A 16,888-nucleotide genomic window follows, 5' to 3' on the forward strand; every position below is an offset into this window, starting at 1 on the left:
TAATTGTTTTTTGGGAAGAAATGCTTGCCCAATTCTATGTTAAAGAAACATATTATAAATTCCTATCGGGAGGACAATAATTGAATGAAAAAGACTTTAGATAGGCATTCACAACTTTTGTACACAGTACGAATAAACCATACATGGAGAAGGCTGGATACTCTCCAATGGCCTACACAGAAGAAAGGTTCATAATGAACCATAAAGTATTCCCTTTTACTTACCAGTTACCAACAAACAAAAGCAAATATCCAGATTTCTACCATTTAATTACTTGATTTGATTTGTTGGAGATCTAATGAAGCACCATAGTTATCATCTTGTCCAAATTCATATAAGATGATCCTGTCCTACTGGTAGCTTCTTCTGCCTTCATTTTCCATTCCATTGCTTTATTCTTGACTTCGCTTCCTGGTTTACTGTTCATTAACTCCTTCACTAGCCTCTCAATTTCAGTCCTGTTCGCATCATTATCTATTTCCATTCCTATACACCATTTATTGCAACAGAACCAGCTATTTGTTTGTTGCTCTGCGAAGAAAGGCCAACAAATCATGGGCACACCACCAGCCAAACTTTCTATTGTTGAATTCCATCCACTATGTGTCAAGAATCCTCCAATTGAAGGGTGCATCAGAACTTCTTCTTGTGGGCACCAGTTTGCCAATAAACCTCTTTCTTTAGTCTCCTTCAAGAATTCTGGAGGAATAATTGCCGATTCGCCAGTTACAAGATCAGGTCTTATTACCCACAAGAATGTTTTCTTGTTATTTGCAAGTCCCCAAGCAAATTCTACTAGTTGTTGTGGTGTCATGACCGTGACACTGCCAAAATTTACATAGATAACTGAATTGGGCTCTTTTGAATCTAGCCATTCTAGACAACCAGGTTGTTCTTCCCATAAATTTGATTTTATAGAGTTTACAACACTTTCCTGGACCTGATCTTGAAGTAGTAGCTGAAGAGGACCAATGGTAAGGATTGGATTTGGAAGAATTGAGCAAAGATGCGTTAGAACTTCATACTCTAAATCATCGAATGTGTTGAAAATAACTGCTGAAGCATTTCGAGCATTCTCGACTTCTCCGATGGCGAAATTCACCATAATATCATCAGGGTCAGTAGTTCTAATAAAGCTCGGCAAATTCTTCAATCGTATACCTTCCATGCCAGGAATCCAATTGATAAGAGTATCCAAGTATCCGTTTGTCAGGTAGCTTGCATCTGCATACATGGAATTCGAAAGGCCAAAATCAGAACCATAAATTACTTGTACTGTTTCATGAACAATCAAAGTAAGCTTCACCAATGAAATTTGAGTCAATGACACTGAAGCAGTCTCGAGGACTATTTATGAGCTCAGTTGTAGCCATTAACGGAGAAAAAAGTGAAAGCTGCAACAGACATATAGACAAAAAAACGATACCTTTAAGGGGAACAAAACCCTTTTCAACTAAAGGGCGGTAATGCAAATAAGCCATGAATCCACAAACACTAGCTGTCCAGAAAAGAACGACAGGAACGCCCAATTCCTGACCAGCTTGGAGTGTAAAGCTCATGATACAATCGAAAACTATACAAGTGACAGGAGGAACATTCGATGAAGCAGAATTATTGAGTTTAGAGAGAAGGTATCTAAAGGGAGCTAAGCAATTACGCTTGGTAGAGTAGCAGAGGGAAGGAACGTCCTGAGTAGAGTTGGCATTCTCTGAAGAAGGAAGTCCGTCAGGAATAGTTTCGAACCGGAAACTAGGGAGGCCGTTCAGAGAATCAGGGCCTCTTGATTTGAGGAGACGTTGATGATTATATTCGGTGTTAACAAAGGTAATGTGAAAGCCTTTTTGATGAAGAAGTTTTGCTAGTTTTAGCATCGGGTTTATGTGACCCTGTGCTGGAAATGGGACACAGACTGCATGAGGGGGCAAATTCTCCGGACATAAAGAACCCATTTGTCTTTCTTTCTGCTTAGCCTGCATACAAGCAAGAGTTAGAACCTCCTTTTATAGATGAAGAGTTGGATCTGTAGCTACAGTGCATATTTATAACGGTAACTCTCCATATTTTATATATAGAATCTACCGTTTACATATGGCAAATATATGTTAAAAGCAAATTATGCGTTTTCTTTTTCTTTTCAGGATACTGATTTTTATTGATTACTTAAAGACGCAAGTGTTACATTACTATAAACAGGAAAATCAACGTCAAAAGAAACCTCATTTATCAAAATATGATTCATATTAGACTCAGTTATATAGTGTGCTAGAGATTAGGCCACTGTATTTACTTTCTTCTTAATAAAATCATATTTGTCAACACCCACTCCACAATATCATCCACTACATAACGTGTCAATTTTTCCTCTTACTATTGAACCCATCAACCAAGAATTTGCTGCCACTTTCAATTCTATATTTCTTGTATCCATATTGCAATAAAATAAAATCTACTTCTCTTCTAAAAAAATGTAATTAGTTGGACATCTATCAATTATCTTTGGCCATTGTGGCTTTCCGTGAACCTAAGGGTAAAAAGAGAAAAAATGCATCTTATACAAACGAGCCTTCCAACCACGTGGTCGGACACAGGCGGGGAGTACGTTAATTCGATTTCACCAAGTAATTTACCCACTAAAGGAATTTTATGAGTAAGAATAATAAAATTATGCGGCAGCCCTGCAAAGTCTTAGATTCGGATTCTTCGCAGTTTTGACTCTCCTACCTTATTTGATTCGCAATATGGAATAGAGAATACCAATGAATATTCTTTTTTTTTTTTTATTTAAACTAAAATTGAATGATGTCGAGGCAAGCTTTTAGGGAAATTGCATTTTTTTAGTGAGTTTAATTGTAATTTTAAGTTACTTTCTTGATGCTAATTATAGAAATTGAACTCGGATAATAAAATAGAAAAAAATATTTTTAATTTTTTAATTTTTTTTAAATATAAATACATAAATGGTCCTAGAATTTTGATATAGATATCATGATTTTTTTTATTTTAAATTTATATTATTAAATATTTAAATTTTAATTAGAGTATTAATAAGTATTTTTCGTCCAATTCTATTTAAAGCACAAATTAAAAAGTACCAGGCAGTTTAATATTTTTATTTTTAAAAATGAAAGAAAGTATATTTTTCATCAACTTTTGCCACGTCATCCATCTTCCTTTTTCTTTTTCTTTTTCTCTGTAGTTTCTGCCTTTCCATTTTCTTTTTTCCCATGTATTTATAGGCTAAATTTCATGATCTCTCACAAAACAAGTATCTGAAAATAACAACAAAACAAAATAGCAGTGGTAGTTTAAGAAACCAACCAGTCTATATCGGAAACTTGAGGGTCTCAACTCATTCTCTGTTTAATCCAGTTATAGTCCTGTGGAAACACTATCACCTAAAGAACAATGAAACAGACGTAAATAATCCAGAGACGACTCGTGCTTTTATTTCTCACCCTTTTATTTCTTTCTTCTGTCATCTTAGATTTGAGCAACAAGAAAGCAACGCATATTCCAGTCCAGCCATATACCGATCAAGTTGTCGCCCTACAAGCACCTCACCACCATGCTATAATAGCCATACCCTTCTATTTCTTACCTTTTCCACATATTAATTGGAATAAAATCAAACCCATTACTGACGTAGATTAAAGGGTGGCAGTTGTTAGCAATTGATATCATTATGCCATTTTTAAAATAATCCCATCTTTTCTGCTAGTGAATATGACTCGTCACTGCTGGTGTTATTAACAAAGATTCCACTAAGCTTAGCACTCTATGTGGGGTGTATCAGTATCAAAGCCAATCCTTATAGTAGCCACTGGTAAAGCAGTAAAGTGAGGTGGAGGTGCCAAATCTTGAAATAAATTTAAACAATAATGCTGTATCGATCTATATTAGATATGATTAATATCTGTTCATACTTTTTTTTTCCCTCTTGTTCCTAGCAAAAGTAAAACCACCAACCACTTACATCGAATTCCAAAAGAGCAACTATTTTCGGTGCTGCCAACTATTTAGCAATTAATTTCTCCTAATATTTAATTCCAATCCATTGATCCATTTGATCCACATTCCAATAATATAACTTACGAACTGTTTATTAGTGTTGTTGTTGCCGTTTGTTGTTCTTTTCTTTTTCTTTTTCAACATTATTGGTGTTTTCTTTTTCTCTTTTTAACGTTATTGGTGTTTTCTAATTGAAGTTGTTTATAAGTATCAGATAAGGTATTGACTGTTGATACTGTATGATAATAAGGTAAAAATAAGTCAAGCATGAACTTTTTGACAAATGCATCTAAAACTTGAAGTTTCAAGTTGAAATAGACCTCAATGATTTGGATTAGAAATACAATCGAGGTTCAAAGCCTCCTTGCACTAATAATTGAGATGCCTACATTCCAAGCATTCTCTCCAATCCTCTCAAATATTAACAAATACCTTATAGTTTGAATTTTGAAGAATTTTTAATATAATAAATAAAAGTAATGTGTTTTATTCTAGCTGAAATAAACCTCTCCTTCAATTAAAAAAAAAAAAAGAGAGTAATTTTTAATGAATAAAATATTCTTATTTTATTATTAATATGTAAAAGTAAATAAAAAATAAGTAAACCTACTCCGATGGTAGCAAGAAACCCCGGGGCGAAAGCCTATTGCTAAAAAATGAAGCAGCGAAGGAGATTAATACATTTGAATTTTGGGATTGGGTTTTCAATTTTAAGGGGATAAATAAATCTTGGCATGAATATTACTGTGAGGAAAGGGAAAAAATGGGTCAAATTTTGCTAAGTAAAATAAGGAAAATGGCCTTTTTGCAAAATGTTTCTTATTTTATTATTATTATATTAAATCATTCATTTTTTATATTTTTAATGAAGTATAGTTTTTCTAAATGAAGGCCCAATCGAAACAAAGAAAAATAGTAGATGTCACCACACCTCATCTGATGTTAATAGTAGTAGTGAAGTATATCATATGTTGCTAAAGGAACAAATAACATTTTTATTTGTTAAAAATAAACTACATAATACTTTTTTATACTTTTTTTCTTATATAAATATATATTTATTTTTCGGAATATGTTATTATTGCCGAAAATAATAAAAATGGTTATAGAAATTTTATCATTGGAATTAACTGGATGAGAAATAAAAATCAAAGAAATTATCAGAACTGATCATTAAATAATTTAATTGGACTATTAGATGGACATTGAATTAATTAGTTTTGAAGGAGCTGGCGTGTCTTTAATTCGTAGATTTTGCCCTCTTTCTCATAGAGATCTAGTCCGTCTTAAAAGGGAATAGAATTAGTTAATTTAAATAAATAGGGATTAATGGTCTACAAGAATAAGTTTAGAAATTGTTCAGATTTAAAACTAATAAGACTATAATATATATTAAGGGGATAAAGATATATTTATTTTCTGATTTCTATTATATTTATGGCTCGGAAAAAAATCTAAACTTTTGTGTAATCAGAAAATTATCAAGACTCAATGAGCTACCATAATCATATCTCGAAAGAATAACTTAATTTTTATAAAATATAGATTATCAAGGAAACTTTATAATAAACTGACATCAAGAAAGTTTGTAAATCGAGTAAAAGATTAATGTGTCTAGAAGAAATACATGATTTAACAACTAATAAGAAAATAATATGTATACATAAGTGTTTTACACATATTTTATTATTAAAAACTAATAAATATATATTAATTATTTATCAGTTTTGTATATAAATGAGTTCTCAATATCTCTCCTCTATGCAGCATAAAGATTATTGCTAAAACTCTAATGCTATTTCATACAAAAATACCTTATTTGATTATCTTCTTAAATGAGAATTTTCTAACTTGATCAAAGATGTTTTTAAACACATCTTTTAAACTCTCACATACCTTTTCATTCTCTTGCAAAGTTTAGACGGTCAATTCGAATCTTAGACGGAACCATCAATTCTCATTTCATTTTCGTTATTATACTCATAATAAGATCTCATGTTTGAATTGCAGCATCTAATTAATTATCATCGCTACTCTTTTCTTCTTTTGAGGGGAGACATGTTGATTAATTACGTAGTGTATTCTTCAATTGCAAAAAACAAGACAATTCAATTATAAACAGTTACAATATATAAGGCACGACAAATACATACTACTACCAAGTATCAATATATGGATGCTTATTCTAGATGATACATTATAGACTTACAGCGAAGTTATACGTATCCTCAAGTCTAATTCGTTTAACAATTTTAAACAAGAGCAAAGGTACTATCAAACAGCCCAAACCCATCAAAAGATGATGAAGGAGGAATAGGAGGAAAAGGGCCATGGCATGTTGAGCCAAATGCTTTAATGTGATCTTTGAGTGATCTCTTGTGTTTAAAGTCAGAACCACAAATACAAAGCCAACGTTTGCCACAGTTTTTCTCATGGGTTCTCCAGTCACCCTTCACAGCCAAGAATTTTCCACATTTTCTACACATGAAGGGTTTTAACCCATGCTTTCTTTTGTAGTGAGTTTGTAATGTTCGAAAATCTTTTAGAGGCTTTGCTTTCGGATGTTGTATATTGTTTTTGCACCCTTCTGCACAACAGTAGCAGGGAATCCCTAACATGGCTCGTGGTTGGGTTCCCTTCAGTGATTCAGGCCCTCTTCGATATTGTGATCCATGGCCCCACATATGCATCTGAAATAAGAAATTTGATGAGATGTTAGTGGACGACTATACATTCAGTTTAGGCTCACTGACGTCACTGTAACTTGAGTCGTTTCCAGAACTATGGATTGATCAATACACACCCAGTTGAAGTTTACTTCATAAAAAAGAGACTAATAAAAAAGGAAAACAAATGTTAAAAGGGACAAAAGATTTGAAACCTGAAGATTGTTGTAGCGGTTGAAGGTCTTAAAGCAGACATGGCAAGAATAATGAGTAAAGCCGATGAGTATTTGTTCAGGAGTCGGTATCCAATATTGTTTAGCTGCTACATTGGTATTACCTTTAGTACTCGAACTGACGGAGATTTGAGAATAATCAGGAAGGCCAATGTGTAAGGCTACAGTAACATCCTCTTTGTCTCTATCAATGCTTTCTTTAGGGTTTTCACTACTGAATGCTTGCTCTTCTGAACTAATTAAGGAGCTTAACAATGGCATGGGCTCCAGAGAAGAATAACTTGTGCTTGGAAAAAGATCAAGAGGCTCAATACCAATAGTGTGCTTCTTATTAGAGGTTGAAGAAGAAGAAGAAGAAACTAATGGGGTGCTAGGGTTAAATACAACATCTGAAAACTCCATGCTAGTTATATTAAGAGCACATATAAAGATACACGAATTGTGAGGTTTTGTTATTGATTTAAAAGGCTTTATATAAAATATCAAGATTACTGCCATGCCTGAATGGTGATGATGATGAGAATTAAAAGTATAGGTATAAGGTAGCTAGGGTGGCTGGAGAATAATGTAGTTGAATGAAAACAACCCTTGTAAAGAGGCTAATAAATCTACCCTGATAATTCTGCTTATCCATTTTTGGGATGGAAAGAAAATAACTTAAATTTGTATGGCCCATGGGAAATGAATTTGGCAAGAATTGCGCTACAGAAAGTTAAAAATCTAAGGCAATGCATTATGTTATCAGGTTATCTCTCCACAGTCAACCCCAACCTTTGGCATTACTTACAGGTAGAGATTGAGAGTGAAAGCTATAGGAGGATTTTATATGCAGGGCAGTGATGATTAGTTTCTAAATGTGGATATGCATGATGGGAACCTCTTATTTGTTGTTATACCAAATAAGTTTTATTCTTGTTCACTCTGTGTAATTTGGTTATGCTATCACTATTAAATATATAATAACCCTCAGTACAGCTTGTAGTGTAACTTCTTGTGTCAAAAGAAAATCACCCGTGATATACAAGAGCAGGAATCAACCTTGCCCCTGAGAGAAAGTAGCATGCGGTTCTCAATTGTCATTGCGTCAGTAGGCTAGTTGTCAAGCATCTAGATTAGGGCGAGGTTAGGGCACATGCTGTTGCCAATTCAGCAAGTGAACCGTGAACAAGCTGATCTAAAGGTTATTAAGTTAGCATCACCATTTTCTGCGAACATGTTACAACGAGTAGCCAGAGTCTCACATCAATCCACATGGTGAACCCCGACTCAGCCTTAAAAGGTTAAACACTAATCGCTGCCCTCTTTCTGATGATTTTCATCAAATTCAACCTCTCATGTCAAAAACAAAACTAGAGTATATGTCAATTGTGAGATATATAATTGACATATATGTTATAATTTTTCTTATTTCTTTTTTAACTTTTTATGTAAAATAATAGTCTCTAATTATATCCCTCAAAATTATATGTCACTTGTCAAGTATATATACCGAATACATCTAGGTATGTCCTTTGAGCTCTAGATCAATAAAGCCGCCTGAACTCTTTTACTAGCCCAATTGATTAAGCAGGGACTAAAGTGTAGAGTGCATTTGGATCTAATTCATCACCAACTAACTGAAACTAGTCACAAAATTTGTTGGATTTTAATACTTACAAGTTATGTATATTTTGTATTCGTTAGCAATGTGAAATCTTTAACACTTCCTTTTAAATACAATTGAAATTTAATTTTGATATTTTGATATGAAAATTGAAATTGATTGAAACACAACAGAATCTTAGATTGTACCACTATAATTGTATATTTATATTGAAAATCAAAAAATTAAATAAACCAGTTCCACTAATAACACAAGAAGAGATTTTAAGTTTCACAGTAACCAAAATAACTAGAACTAGTTATTTACGCTAATATAGTATCGGAGCATGTCTTCTTCTAGTGTATATGCTATTTATATAGGGACATAATATGTCCACATATATCATGCTTAAATTTATGGAAATAATTCCAAGCATAGTAATTATAATTTGAACGTAGATTTTCCCACCAAAGAAAGGACAGGCAAGAAATTAAATCAGAGACATGATGAATGGTTTAACAAAATTTCTTATTGAGGGACTGTACTTCCCTGCTTATGTTCATACACATTTTTGTAAAAAGATGTTAAGCTTTTTTACTTTATAAGAATGATCAACTCGAATGGAAAAAAAAAAAGAAAATAATAAGTGAATCTTGTTTTCTTCCCCTAGAGAAAAATTAAATAAAAATTAATCTTCATAAGCTGGTGGATTAGTCCAAATCAATTCCGGTTGCCGTGCGTAGCTGGGGAGAGAAGATCAATATACTCTCTAGTGGCCTTGCATTAATATTATAGGAGAGATAAAAGGAGATGAAGAGACCACAAAGTTATGGAGATTTTACAAATTAATTAAGCTTTCTTTCCTTCTTCTTTTTCCTCTGGAATCGAATCATGTATATGTTGAAGATGAGTTCTTTGTCTTAGGCAGTTGGGTTTGTAGTTTCTGAAGTAACCACACCAGCTTCTGTTTCTGTGGTGGGATGGTGTGGAGTAGTCTGCTGTGAATCTGAACCTGCGCAAAGAAATCAATCAAATTGTATGTTAGCTGAAGATTCAGGAAATTCAACTGGGCTTTATGTTCTCAGCACTAAATAAATCTGGTAGATTGTGATATAATACAAATCAATGCAGTTTAGTAAAACATTTAATAGAATAATAAATTGAAATGTTAAGGGTATGCAAACAAAGGGAAAAAGAATAATTTGACTATTCAGAAACACAACAAACAAAGGGAAAAAGAAAAAGAAATAGGAACTGTACTAAACATCATTTGTGTTCGTGTATTTTAGGAGCATCAATACTGCTATTATGTTAATTAGAGCAACCATTTAAAAATCATTAGCTACTCAAATTATGGTTTGATTCAATATTCACTAGTTATCTGTTACGGCTACTAATAATTGGCAATAGCTTGAGTGTAAGTGCTAAACCAAACAAATTTGATCATAATCATAAATCAAGAGAACACATATCTATATATATATATATGAAAAATTATGATTCATATTAACCAAATTATCATATGTCTCTATATGTAAGAACACATAAAACCACTCCTAGAACCAAATCAAAACACTTGTAACTCTCACTTAAAGATTTAACTATTGCCTTAATTGTATAAGACCATGAAGCAATTAAATCAATGGTTGAGCAATTCGATATTTGTTTTTAAAATCCACAGCTCGCACCCATTTCTTTTCTTTAATAAAAATAACTCAATTATCTTGCGGTGTATAAAAGAAAAATAATAAAAAAATAATCCAATCAAACATTACCTTTTTTCTATCCTACGGCTAGGAATAGCATTATTACTGAAGAATGTTATTTACGTTAAAAGGAAGGAAAAAAAGGTTGTAACATTGGGCGTGGGCCTGTGTGTGCACAACCACACTGGAACTGCATATTCAGAAAGAAGCATTATCTTGAGACTGAATCCACATGGCTCTCTCACTATTTGTTTACAACACCCACACACATACTAACTATGCTCCTGTCTGTCACTTCTTTACATCGACCCATTATTTGGGTCATTGCAATAACCAGACAGCTCATCCACATGCTTTAGCTTGCCCATGTGGCCCCTCCCTCTCTACCCCTTTTTTTTCTTTTGAAGTGCAAGTACGCTGCATTAGTTTAACAACTTATACTACACATTTACATTTACATTTACAACTTATAATCCCCTGTTTCTACGTTTCCCCTCACCACAAGGACCTAACACAACACTGCTCCTAATTAAATCTAATTTCTTTCTATCTATCTACGCATTAGTTACGCTTCAAATTCAATAAATATTGTTAGTTTTAGTTTCTCACCCTAATGCTAATTGACACATTTTAAATGCTCCAAAAGCAATGTCAGAATTATGTACCCTTAGAATATTAAAATTTAATGGTTAAAAGTTAATGTGGGAACGATAATAAATTTCAGAAAGAATCAAGAAAGAAGCAGTAATGCGTACCAGCAGTGGAAGAGGGAAAGGGATGCGTGGAAGGCTGAATAGTAGGTGCGGGAGGAAAAGTGGAAAAGGAAGAAGGGTCGAGAGGAGGATTAGTAGAAGTAGTAGGGTAATAAAAATAAGGCAAACGTTGAGCCTGTGGTGCAGAAAGTGCTCCCCTCACAGGTTGCAAAGAATAGCCATGATAATAGTAAGGTGAGCCCATTGTCGATGATGCTGATGATCCCAGCACTTGATGATAGTATTGAGGCTGTTGAACTTGCGTGTTATAGATGGCAGCCTGCACCATAAATAATAATAATAATAATAATACTAAATATTATTATTAATAACTATCTGTTGTCTTACACTATTAACTCAAATACTCTCTGAGAAAGATTGTAATTACCTGGTGGTACCCGTAGTCAGGAGTATAGGGTGGATACCTGCAAAATTGGAATCAATGGTGACATTCAGTATATATATATATATATACGAAAGAAAAAGAAATTACTATCAATTCGTATCTTTTCAGTAATTACTGAAGATTGCTTCTCCAGTAGAGGAAAGAGGTAGGATGATGAACTTATTGTGATGCTGCCAAATTGGACCTACCCTGATAGCAACTGTTACCAGCGATAATATATAAAACTAATCCCCTCCATGTATATCATAGAAATACATACTCGTAAGATATATAGAGAACCGTATATATAGGTGAATGTATGTCTATAGATTTGGTGTATCTTAATCAGGAGCCTATAATGGTGAGGAGTGACCCACAAAACTTTGGCCTATAATATAATAATGGTGTGATATTAATCTATGTCGCTATCATTTTCCTTATTTAGCTCCTAGTAATAGATATTATGGGTGCTCCACTCCAACATCCTTTTTTTTCTTTTTCTTTTTTTATTGGTAAAACACTCCAACATCCTTAAAAAGAAAATAGAATTGAATTTGAATTGCTGAACAATATCCAGACATATTAACATTTTACTTAGAAAAGGAATTAAATAGAGAGAGAGAGAGAGGGATTTACCAGCAATCGAACCCTAGCTAATCGCATTTCAATACAGAGAAAATCAATCAAGACAAATTTAATTTTGTCCTACACTCTAACTTAGAGGGTAGCCTTAAGTGTGAAAATAAACAAGACTATGACCAAATACTTACAGAACAGATGATGGTGACCCAAAGAAGAAAAAAGAAAAAAATACAGCCTTGGTTTTGACTGAAGACAAACTTCGATACAATATACATAAATGCTTTGCAAGGACGCAAACTGGATCCCTCTTAAATCTGTACAGGACCACTTTTAAATGTGCTGTCATAATTACTATATCTGATACCGCAAATCCCTCTTACCCTTCCTTTAATTTAATTGAGATTTTGTTTCACATTACCCCTTGTGCGATCACAAACAACACACACACCATGTAACTGTGATCCTTCACCATTCCTAACAATACTTCTTATATTTTTTTATTAAATTATAAATAATTAATTTTTATTTTTATTTATTTTGAAATGTGTGTATTTAATTAATATTTTCTATTTTAATCTCTAATTAATTTTTTATCAATAAAGTAAAAGATAAAAAAAAAATAAGTACAAGAAAAAAAATATGACTCTTATACTATGCATGATGGATAGTAATCTAAAAAATAAAAAAGTAAATAGATGGCGAATTAGTTTTAATTGTGTTTGATAAATAAATTTTTTTAAGAGGGGTAGAGAAGCGAAGGGGAATGATTCTCTTTCCTTCCCTTATAGAAATTGAAATTGATTACAATGCAATTTGAAGTATAAAAAGTGTTAACTAATGGAAAGAAATTAAAATATAATTTATTATTCTTTTTATTTTTATAATTATAATAAAAAAATTTAAAATTAATTAATTTTTCTCTTTTTCTTAATGAGAATTTTCATATAACTAAACATAATAGAATAAATATTTTATTGTCTTTATTCTTTGACTCTCTTCTCTTCTATTTAAAATACATTATGTTCCTCTCCTTTCTTCACTCACATGTATAATGTTAAAAGGATAAAAAATATAATATACTTAAAAACCATTTAAAAATATCTTTTTTTTAAAAAAAAAATTAAAAAAAATATAGCTCTTAAGTCATTTTAGAAAATGATAATAAATTATAACTTTTTAGAAGCTTAATTTTTGGATATATTCATTATAATAGAAAATTACCATAACTTAATATCTTGTTAGGAATGCTATAAATATCAGATTTTTCTGATACCACTTCTTTCGTATTTTCTTTTTCTCAATTTTGTGTTTTGACACTAAAATGTAATTAAATGAAAAGCTTAACTACGCCATATTCTAATTAATGGTGCAAGTAAGCTAAGCAGTGCATGGAAACCAAGTGGGTCACATTGTTGTATAGTAGCTGTCCTCAAGTATATTTTGTACGCTTATGCACTTCATTAGAGACCTTTGTACTTGCCTCTTATTCGTTTTACCAAGTCTTTTACGTAAATATGTATATGTAAATGTATATGTAAATGCATATGTATATAATTTGTTCTTGATTTATTTTTTGTGGTGGCACTGGCACGTTACTAAGTCAATCATGTGATTTGTTGTTTACAGGCTGATACCAACTGTCTCGAGGGAAGAGAGAAATTTCTTTCTCTTTTTTTAAGAAAATCCGTTTAAAAAAAATCAAAATGAAACATAGAAAAAAGCTTCGTGTCTATGCCACTTTTAAGGTATGGACCATTTCCCATAGGTAACGTGGACAATCATTGCAGAAAGCAACAACTAACCCGTAATGTGGATAAATAACTGGAGGTGCTGGTGGTGGTGGCGGCGGAGGAGGAGGAGGAGGCGGAGGATGAGGCAAGGGTGCTGCCACTACACTGTATGATGGGCTTCCTTGGTAAGGAGTGCCACCTTGTGGTCTTCCTGCATTGTAACAACAGTGGCACCGTTAATTGGTAATGTACAACTGAAAAATACAGCACATTGTTGATATTTCTTTTTCTTTTTGGTTAATTGGGTTGTGACTGGAGTTGCAGAAAAATATAGATATTGAAGATTATCAATCATACATTCATCATATAACAAAAGGTTTAACCTCGAGGAGGCGAAGGTCTAGGTCGTCCAAGAGAAGCAATATTGCAATTTGCTCGTCTTCCATCAATAACAGGATTTGGATTAACACAAGCCCTTCTAGCCGATTCAGGATCACGGAAAGTAACCTATTGATGATCATCAGGAAAAAAATGAATTGCCAACTATACGCACAATGTGCAGCAGCAGCAACAACAATAATAATAATAAAGAACCGAAATGTACAAAGAACTTACAAATCCATATCCTTTAGATTTTCCAGTATTCTTATCAGAGATTATAACAGCTTCAAGAATCTCTCCAAACTGCTCAAAGTATTTACGCATTTCTTCAGTAGGAGATTCCCAAGCTAATCCTCCAACAAACACTTTAGTAAACGTAGTGTCGCCAAACTGAGATCGATAAGCCATGGCATGCAAATCATCAAAGATTGAAAAATGGGTATGTATAATGTCGTTATTTATGCATGAACCACTGGTTTTCTTGATATATGATCACTGCTCATAACAGTATCTTCTCTTGTTCTATATATTCTCTTATTCTTCATTATACTGTCTCTGCTTGTTCTGCTCTATTTGCCTGCCTCTATTTCCATGTATCAACACAAAATAATCATTGCAGAAGAGATTTGAGAGACAAAGAAAATGATAGATATGGAGCTTCTATTGTTGTTATTACTTTGGTAAGTTTCTTGACAACAAATGAATTGGTTTGGGTTGGGTCTTAGGTTTGGTTTGGTTAAATTATGAAAAGGTAAGGGCAAGATAAAGAGAGAAAAGAGAGAGAGAGATCCGACAACTGCAAACTCTAATTTGCTGTCTACAAAGGAAGATAGTGAAGAGGGTGGGTTTTGTAATATCGAATTGACAGCTGCGTGACTAAGCACTTGAATCTGTCCTCTCTGTCTCTGCATTAATATACTCTCCTACCCTCCAATCAATTATCTTTTTCTTTTTTCTCTCTGTTTAGCTGCTGTATTTTGTGTTCTTTCTCTGTGTTCTGTTTCGTGTTTTCGCTCAGTTTTTCAACATCTTAACTCTTAATTTTATGCGACCATAATTACTTCCTGTGTTGTTTATTTGCTAATAATATGGATGTGTATAATCATGGTATATCTGGTTGGATATTAGTTGTACCAACATTTTGTACCCATAGTAGGGTCTCTCTACAGTATACGATTGTCAATTGGACTTTGCATCTTTATCAGAATATTACTTATTGCATTATCAAAGCTAATAACTCGGGTAGATTTAAGGCTTAATCCTTGTTCATTTGATTATTAAGTAAACCAGATTAGTTAAATGGCTTCATCCAATACAATCAAAAAATTGACAGAAAAAATAACCTTTTACTTTTATTATGATAGTTCAATCATTAATAAAATACTCATTGATTAGATTGGTAAGGTAAGTGATCAAATGCCTGCCTGTCTTGAACTCCTAATTTGAAATGCAATAATTTTAGTCAGATATGGCCTTTTAATTATACTCCTCACCTTCTATTACATGCTAATTGCATTAGGTAGGCATGAGAATATTAACGACTCTTCAAACATGCTAATCAACTTTTCCCCTGTGAGTCCACATAGTTTCATACCTAAACCGCTGTACCAGAAGCTGTTAAAGAAGCCAACACCAGAAAAATCAATTACATCTCTACTAATTGATTAATCAATAAGGAATCAGAAAAATCATGTGCATGTGCAATCAAGTGATGATGGACGGCGAGATTAATTTACAAGCTCAGCAATGACGAACAAGATTTATATAATTCCCATCAGAAAACATTCCTGTTCATTGAGTAATCAATTTAGTTAAATTAGTTTTCATATGGGAAGCTATCATTGATTGTATTTTTTCGGTCAATATTAATATATTGTCTGTCAGAGTGTATGCTTGGACTGCGTGTACATACATTTTAGCAGGGAGTACTGAAGATAGCAAATCATGTGCAACCAAGTGATAGTTCAGGATGAAAACAAAGCCACGACTGTAAGATTACATCAGTTTACCCGGGCCAGCCCCAAATAGTATATATTGTTTGGGAAAAATGGAAGACAATGTTACTGCCTTTAGCATCTATAAAAGTCTTAGCACTTGAGTACTGAATGTTTAAAGTAAAAGGTTATTTGCAAACCAAGCAATTCTGGCCGGCAGCTCACACAACAACAGAATTACCAACTGTAAGATCGACCCTAGTGAAGAATCTTTATTGCATTATTCCTTGGTTATCATTCTAATAAGATTCTTGACTTTCTTTTTTTTTCTTTTACCGAACATTATCATTTGGTAAAAAAATTTATCTTTACAAGAGAGAGAATTTAAATATTATCCGTTTATTATATTAAATAAATGATAATATTTAAATATTTTATATTTGGAATGACACGTATATAGCAATTTTACTAATTAATATCATAAAACGAAATAAACATAGGATATGAAGCATCAGTTGAAAGCTGACATAAAAGGATAAAGTGATATTTAATTATTACGAGGGCAAAGGTTATATCAACCCCATTACATCCATAGTTCAACAAATTAAACTAATTAAGTTTTAAATGTCAGCCGACGTAGTATTATTGTTAAGAGTAAATGGCAAACGATTGGATTTTCTGTATATAATTAACCTATGATCGCGGAAAAATTAAGCAATGGCATTCCCGCTGTAGCAGAACCAACAATATTATTAACTCCTGATGAAGCTTTATGCGGATTCGGAGCATGCCCAAACATTAAAAACCAATGTAATAGGAAATAGAACAACAGTTTCTTGCTCCTCATAGAACTAGTAATTTCCGATGGATTACACCACCACAAAGTTCTCTCTATTTAATCACAAGCAGACAGCAGCTTCACGACCCAG

General features: G+C 32.9%; 3 protein-coding genes across 3 annotated transcripts; all 3 read right to left on the reverse strand.

Moving 5' to 3' along the window:
- Positions 1–80: 80 nt before the first annotated feature.
- LOC8281662 (7-deoxyloganetin glucosyltransferase) lies at positions 81–2,004 on the reverse strand. Its single transcript, XM_002513891.4, has 2 exons — positions 1,427–2,004; positions 81–1,224 (listed from the first exon to the last, which is right to left on the reverse strand). The coding sequence occupies exons 1-2, from the start codon at positions 1,974–1,976 to the stop codon at positions 296–298; spliced, it is 1,479 nt and encodes a 492-aa protein (XP_002513937.2). The 5' UTR covers positions 1,977–2,004; the 3' UTR covers positions 81–295.
- A 4,119-nt stretch (positions 2,005–6,123) lies between these two features.
- Positions 6,124–7,371, reverse strand: LOC8281661 (protein TRANSPARENT TESTA 1). The gene is made up of 2 exons (XM_002513890.2): positions 6,890–7,371; positions 6,124–6,698 (listed from the first exon to the last, which is right to left on the reverse strand). Exons 1-2 carry the CDS (start codon positions 7,307–7,309, stop codon positions 6,261–6,263), a joined length of 858 nt encoding a protein of 285 aa, XP_002513936.2. The 5' UTR covers positions 7,310–7,371; the 3' UTR covers positions 6,124–6,260.
- A 1,625-nt stretch (positions 7,372–8,996) lies between these two features.
- LOC8268443 (RNA-binding protein 38) lies at positions 8,997–15,034 on the reverse strand. Its single transcript, XM_002513889.4, has 6 exons — positions 14,260–15,034; positions 14,028–14,151; positions 13,717–13,855; positions 11,336–11,372; positions 10,951–11,227; positions 8,997–9,501 (listed from the first exon to the last, which is right to left on the reverse strand). Exons 1-6 carry the CDS (start codon positions 14,431–14,433, stop codon positions 9,410–9,412), a joined length of 843 nt encoding a protein of 280 aa, XP_002513935.3. The 5' UTR covers positions 14,434–15,034; the 3' UTR covers positions 8,997–9,409.
- Positions 15,035–16,888: the final 1,854 nt, after the last annotated feature.

Source organism: Ricinus communis, chromosome 2 (assembly GCF_019578655.1).
Source record: "Ricinus communis isolate WT05 ecotype wild-type chromosome 2, ASM1957865v1, whole genome shotgun sequence".
In the NCBI taxonomy this organism is placed as follows: domain Eukaryota; kingdom Viridiplantae; phylum Streptophyta; class Magnoliopsida; order Malpighiales; family Euphorbiaceae; genus Ricinus; species Ricinus communis.

Bases quoted from the DNA above. Each gene is read 5' to 3' on its own strand.
- LOC8281662 (XM_002513891.4), bottom strand. From the start codon at position 1,976: ATGCAGGCTAAGCAGAAAGAAAGACAAATGGGTTCTTTATGTCCGGAG. The intron at 1,225-1,426 runs GTATCGTTTTTT...CCATGTATGCAG, and splicing joins GGGTTTTGTTCCCCTTAAAG to ATGCAAGCTACCTGACAAAC.
- LOC8281661 (XM_002513890.2), bottom strand. From the start codon at position 7,309: ATGGAGTTTTCAGATGTTGTATTTAACCCTAGCACCCCATTAGTTTCT. The intron at 6,699-6,889 runs GTTTCAAATCTT...TTCTTATTTCAG, and splicing joins ACCGCTACAACAATCTTCAG to ATGCATATGTGGGGCCATGG.
- LOC8268443 (XM_002513889.4), bottom strand. From the start codon at position 14,433: ATGGCTTATCGATCTCAGTTTGGCGACACTACGTTTACTAAAGTGTTT. The intron at 11,373-13,716 runs GTTAGTTGTTGC...CCAATTTTGCAG, and splicing joins GTTATTTATCCACATTACGG to GTATCCACCCTATACTCCTG. The intron at 11,228-11,335 runs GTAATTACAATC...TTTATGGTGCAG, and splicing joins CTGACTACGGGTACCACCAG to GCTGCCATCTATAACACGCA.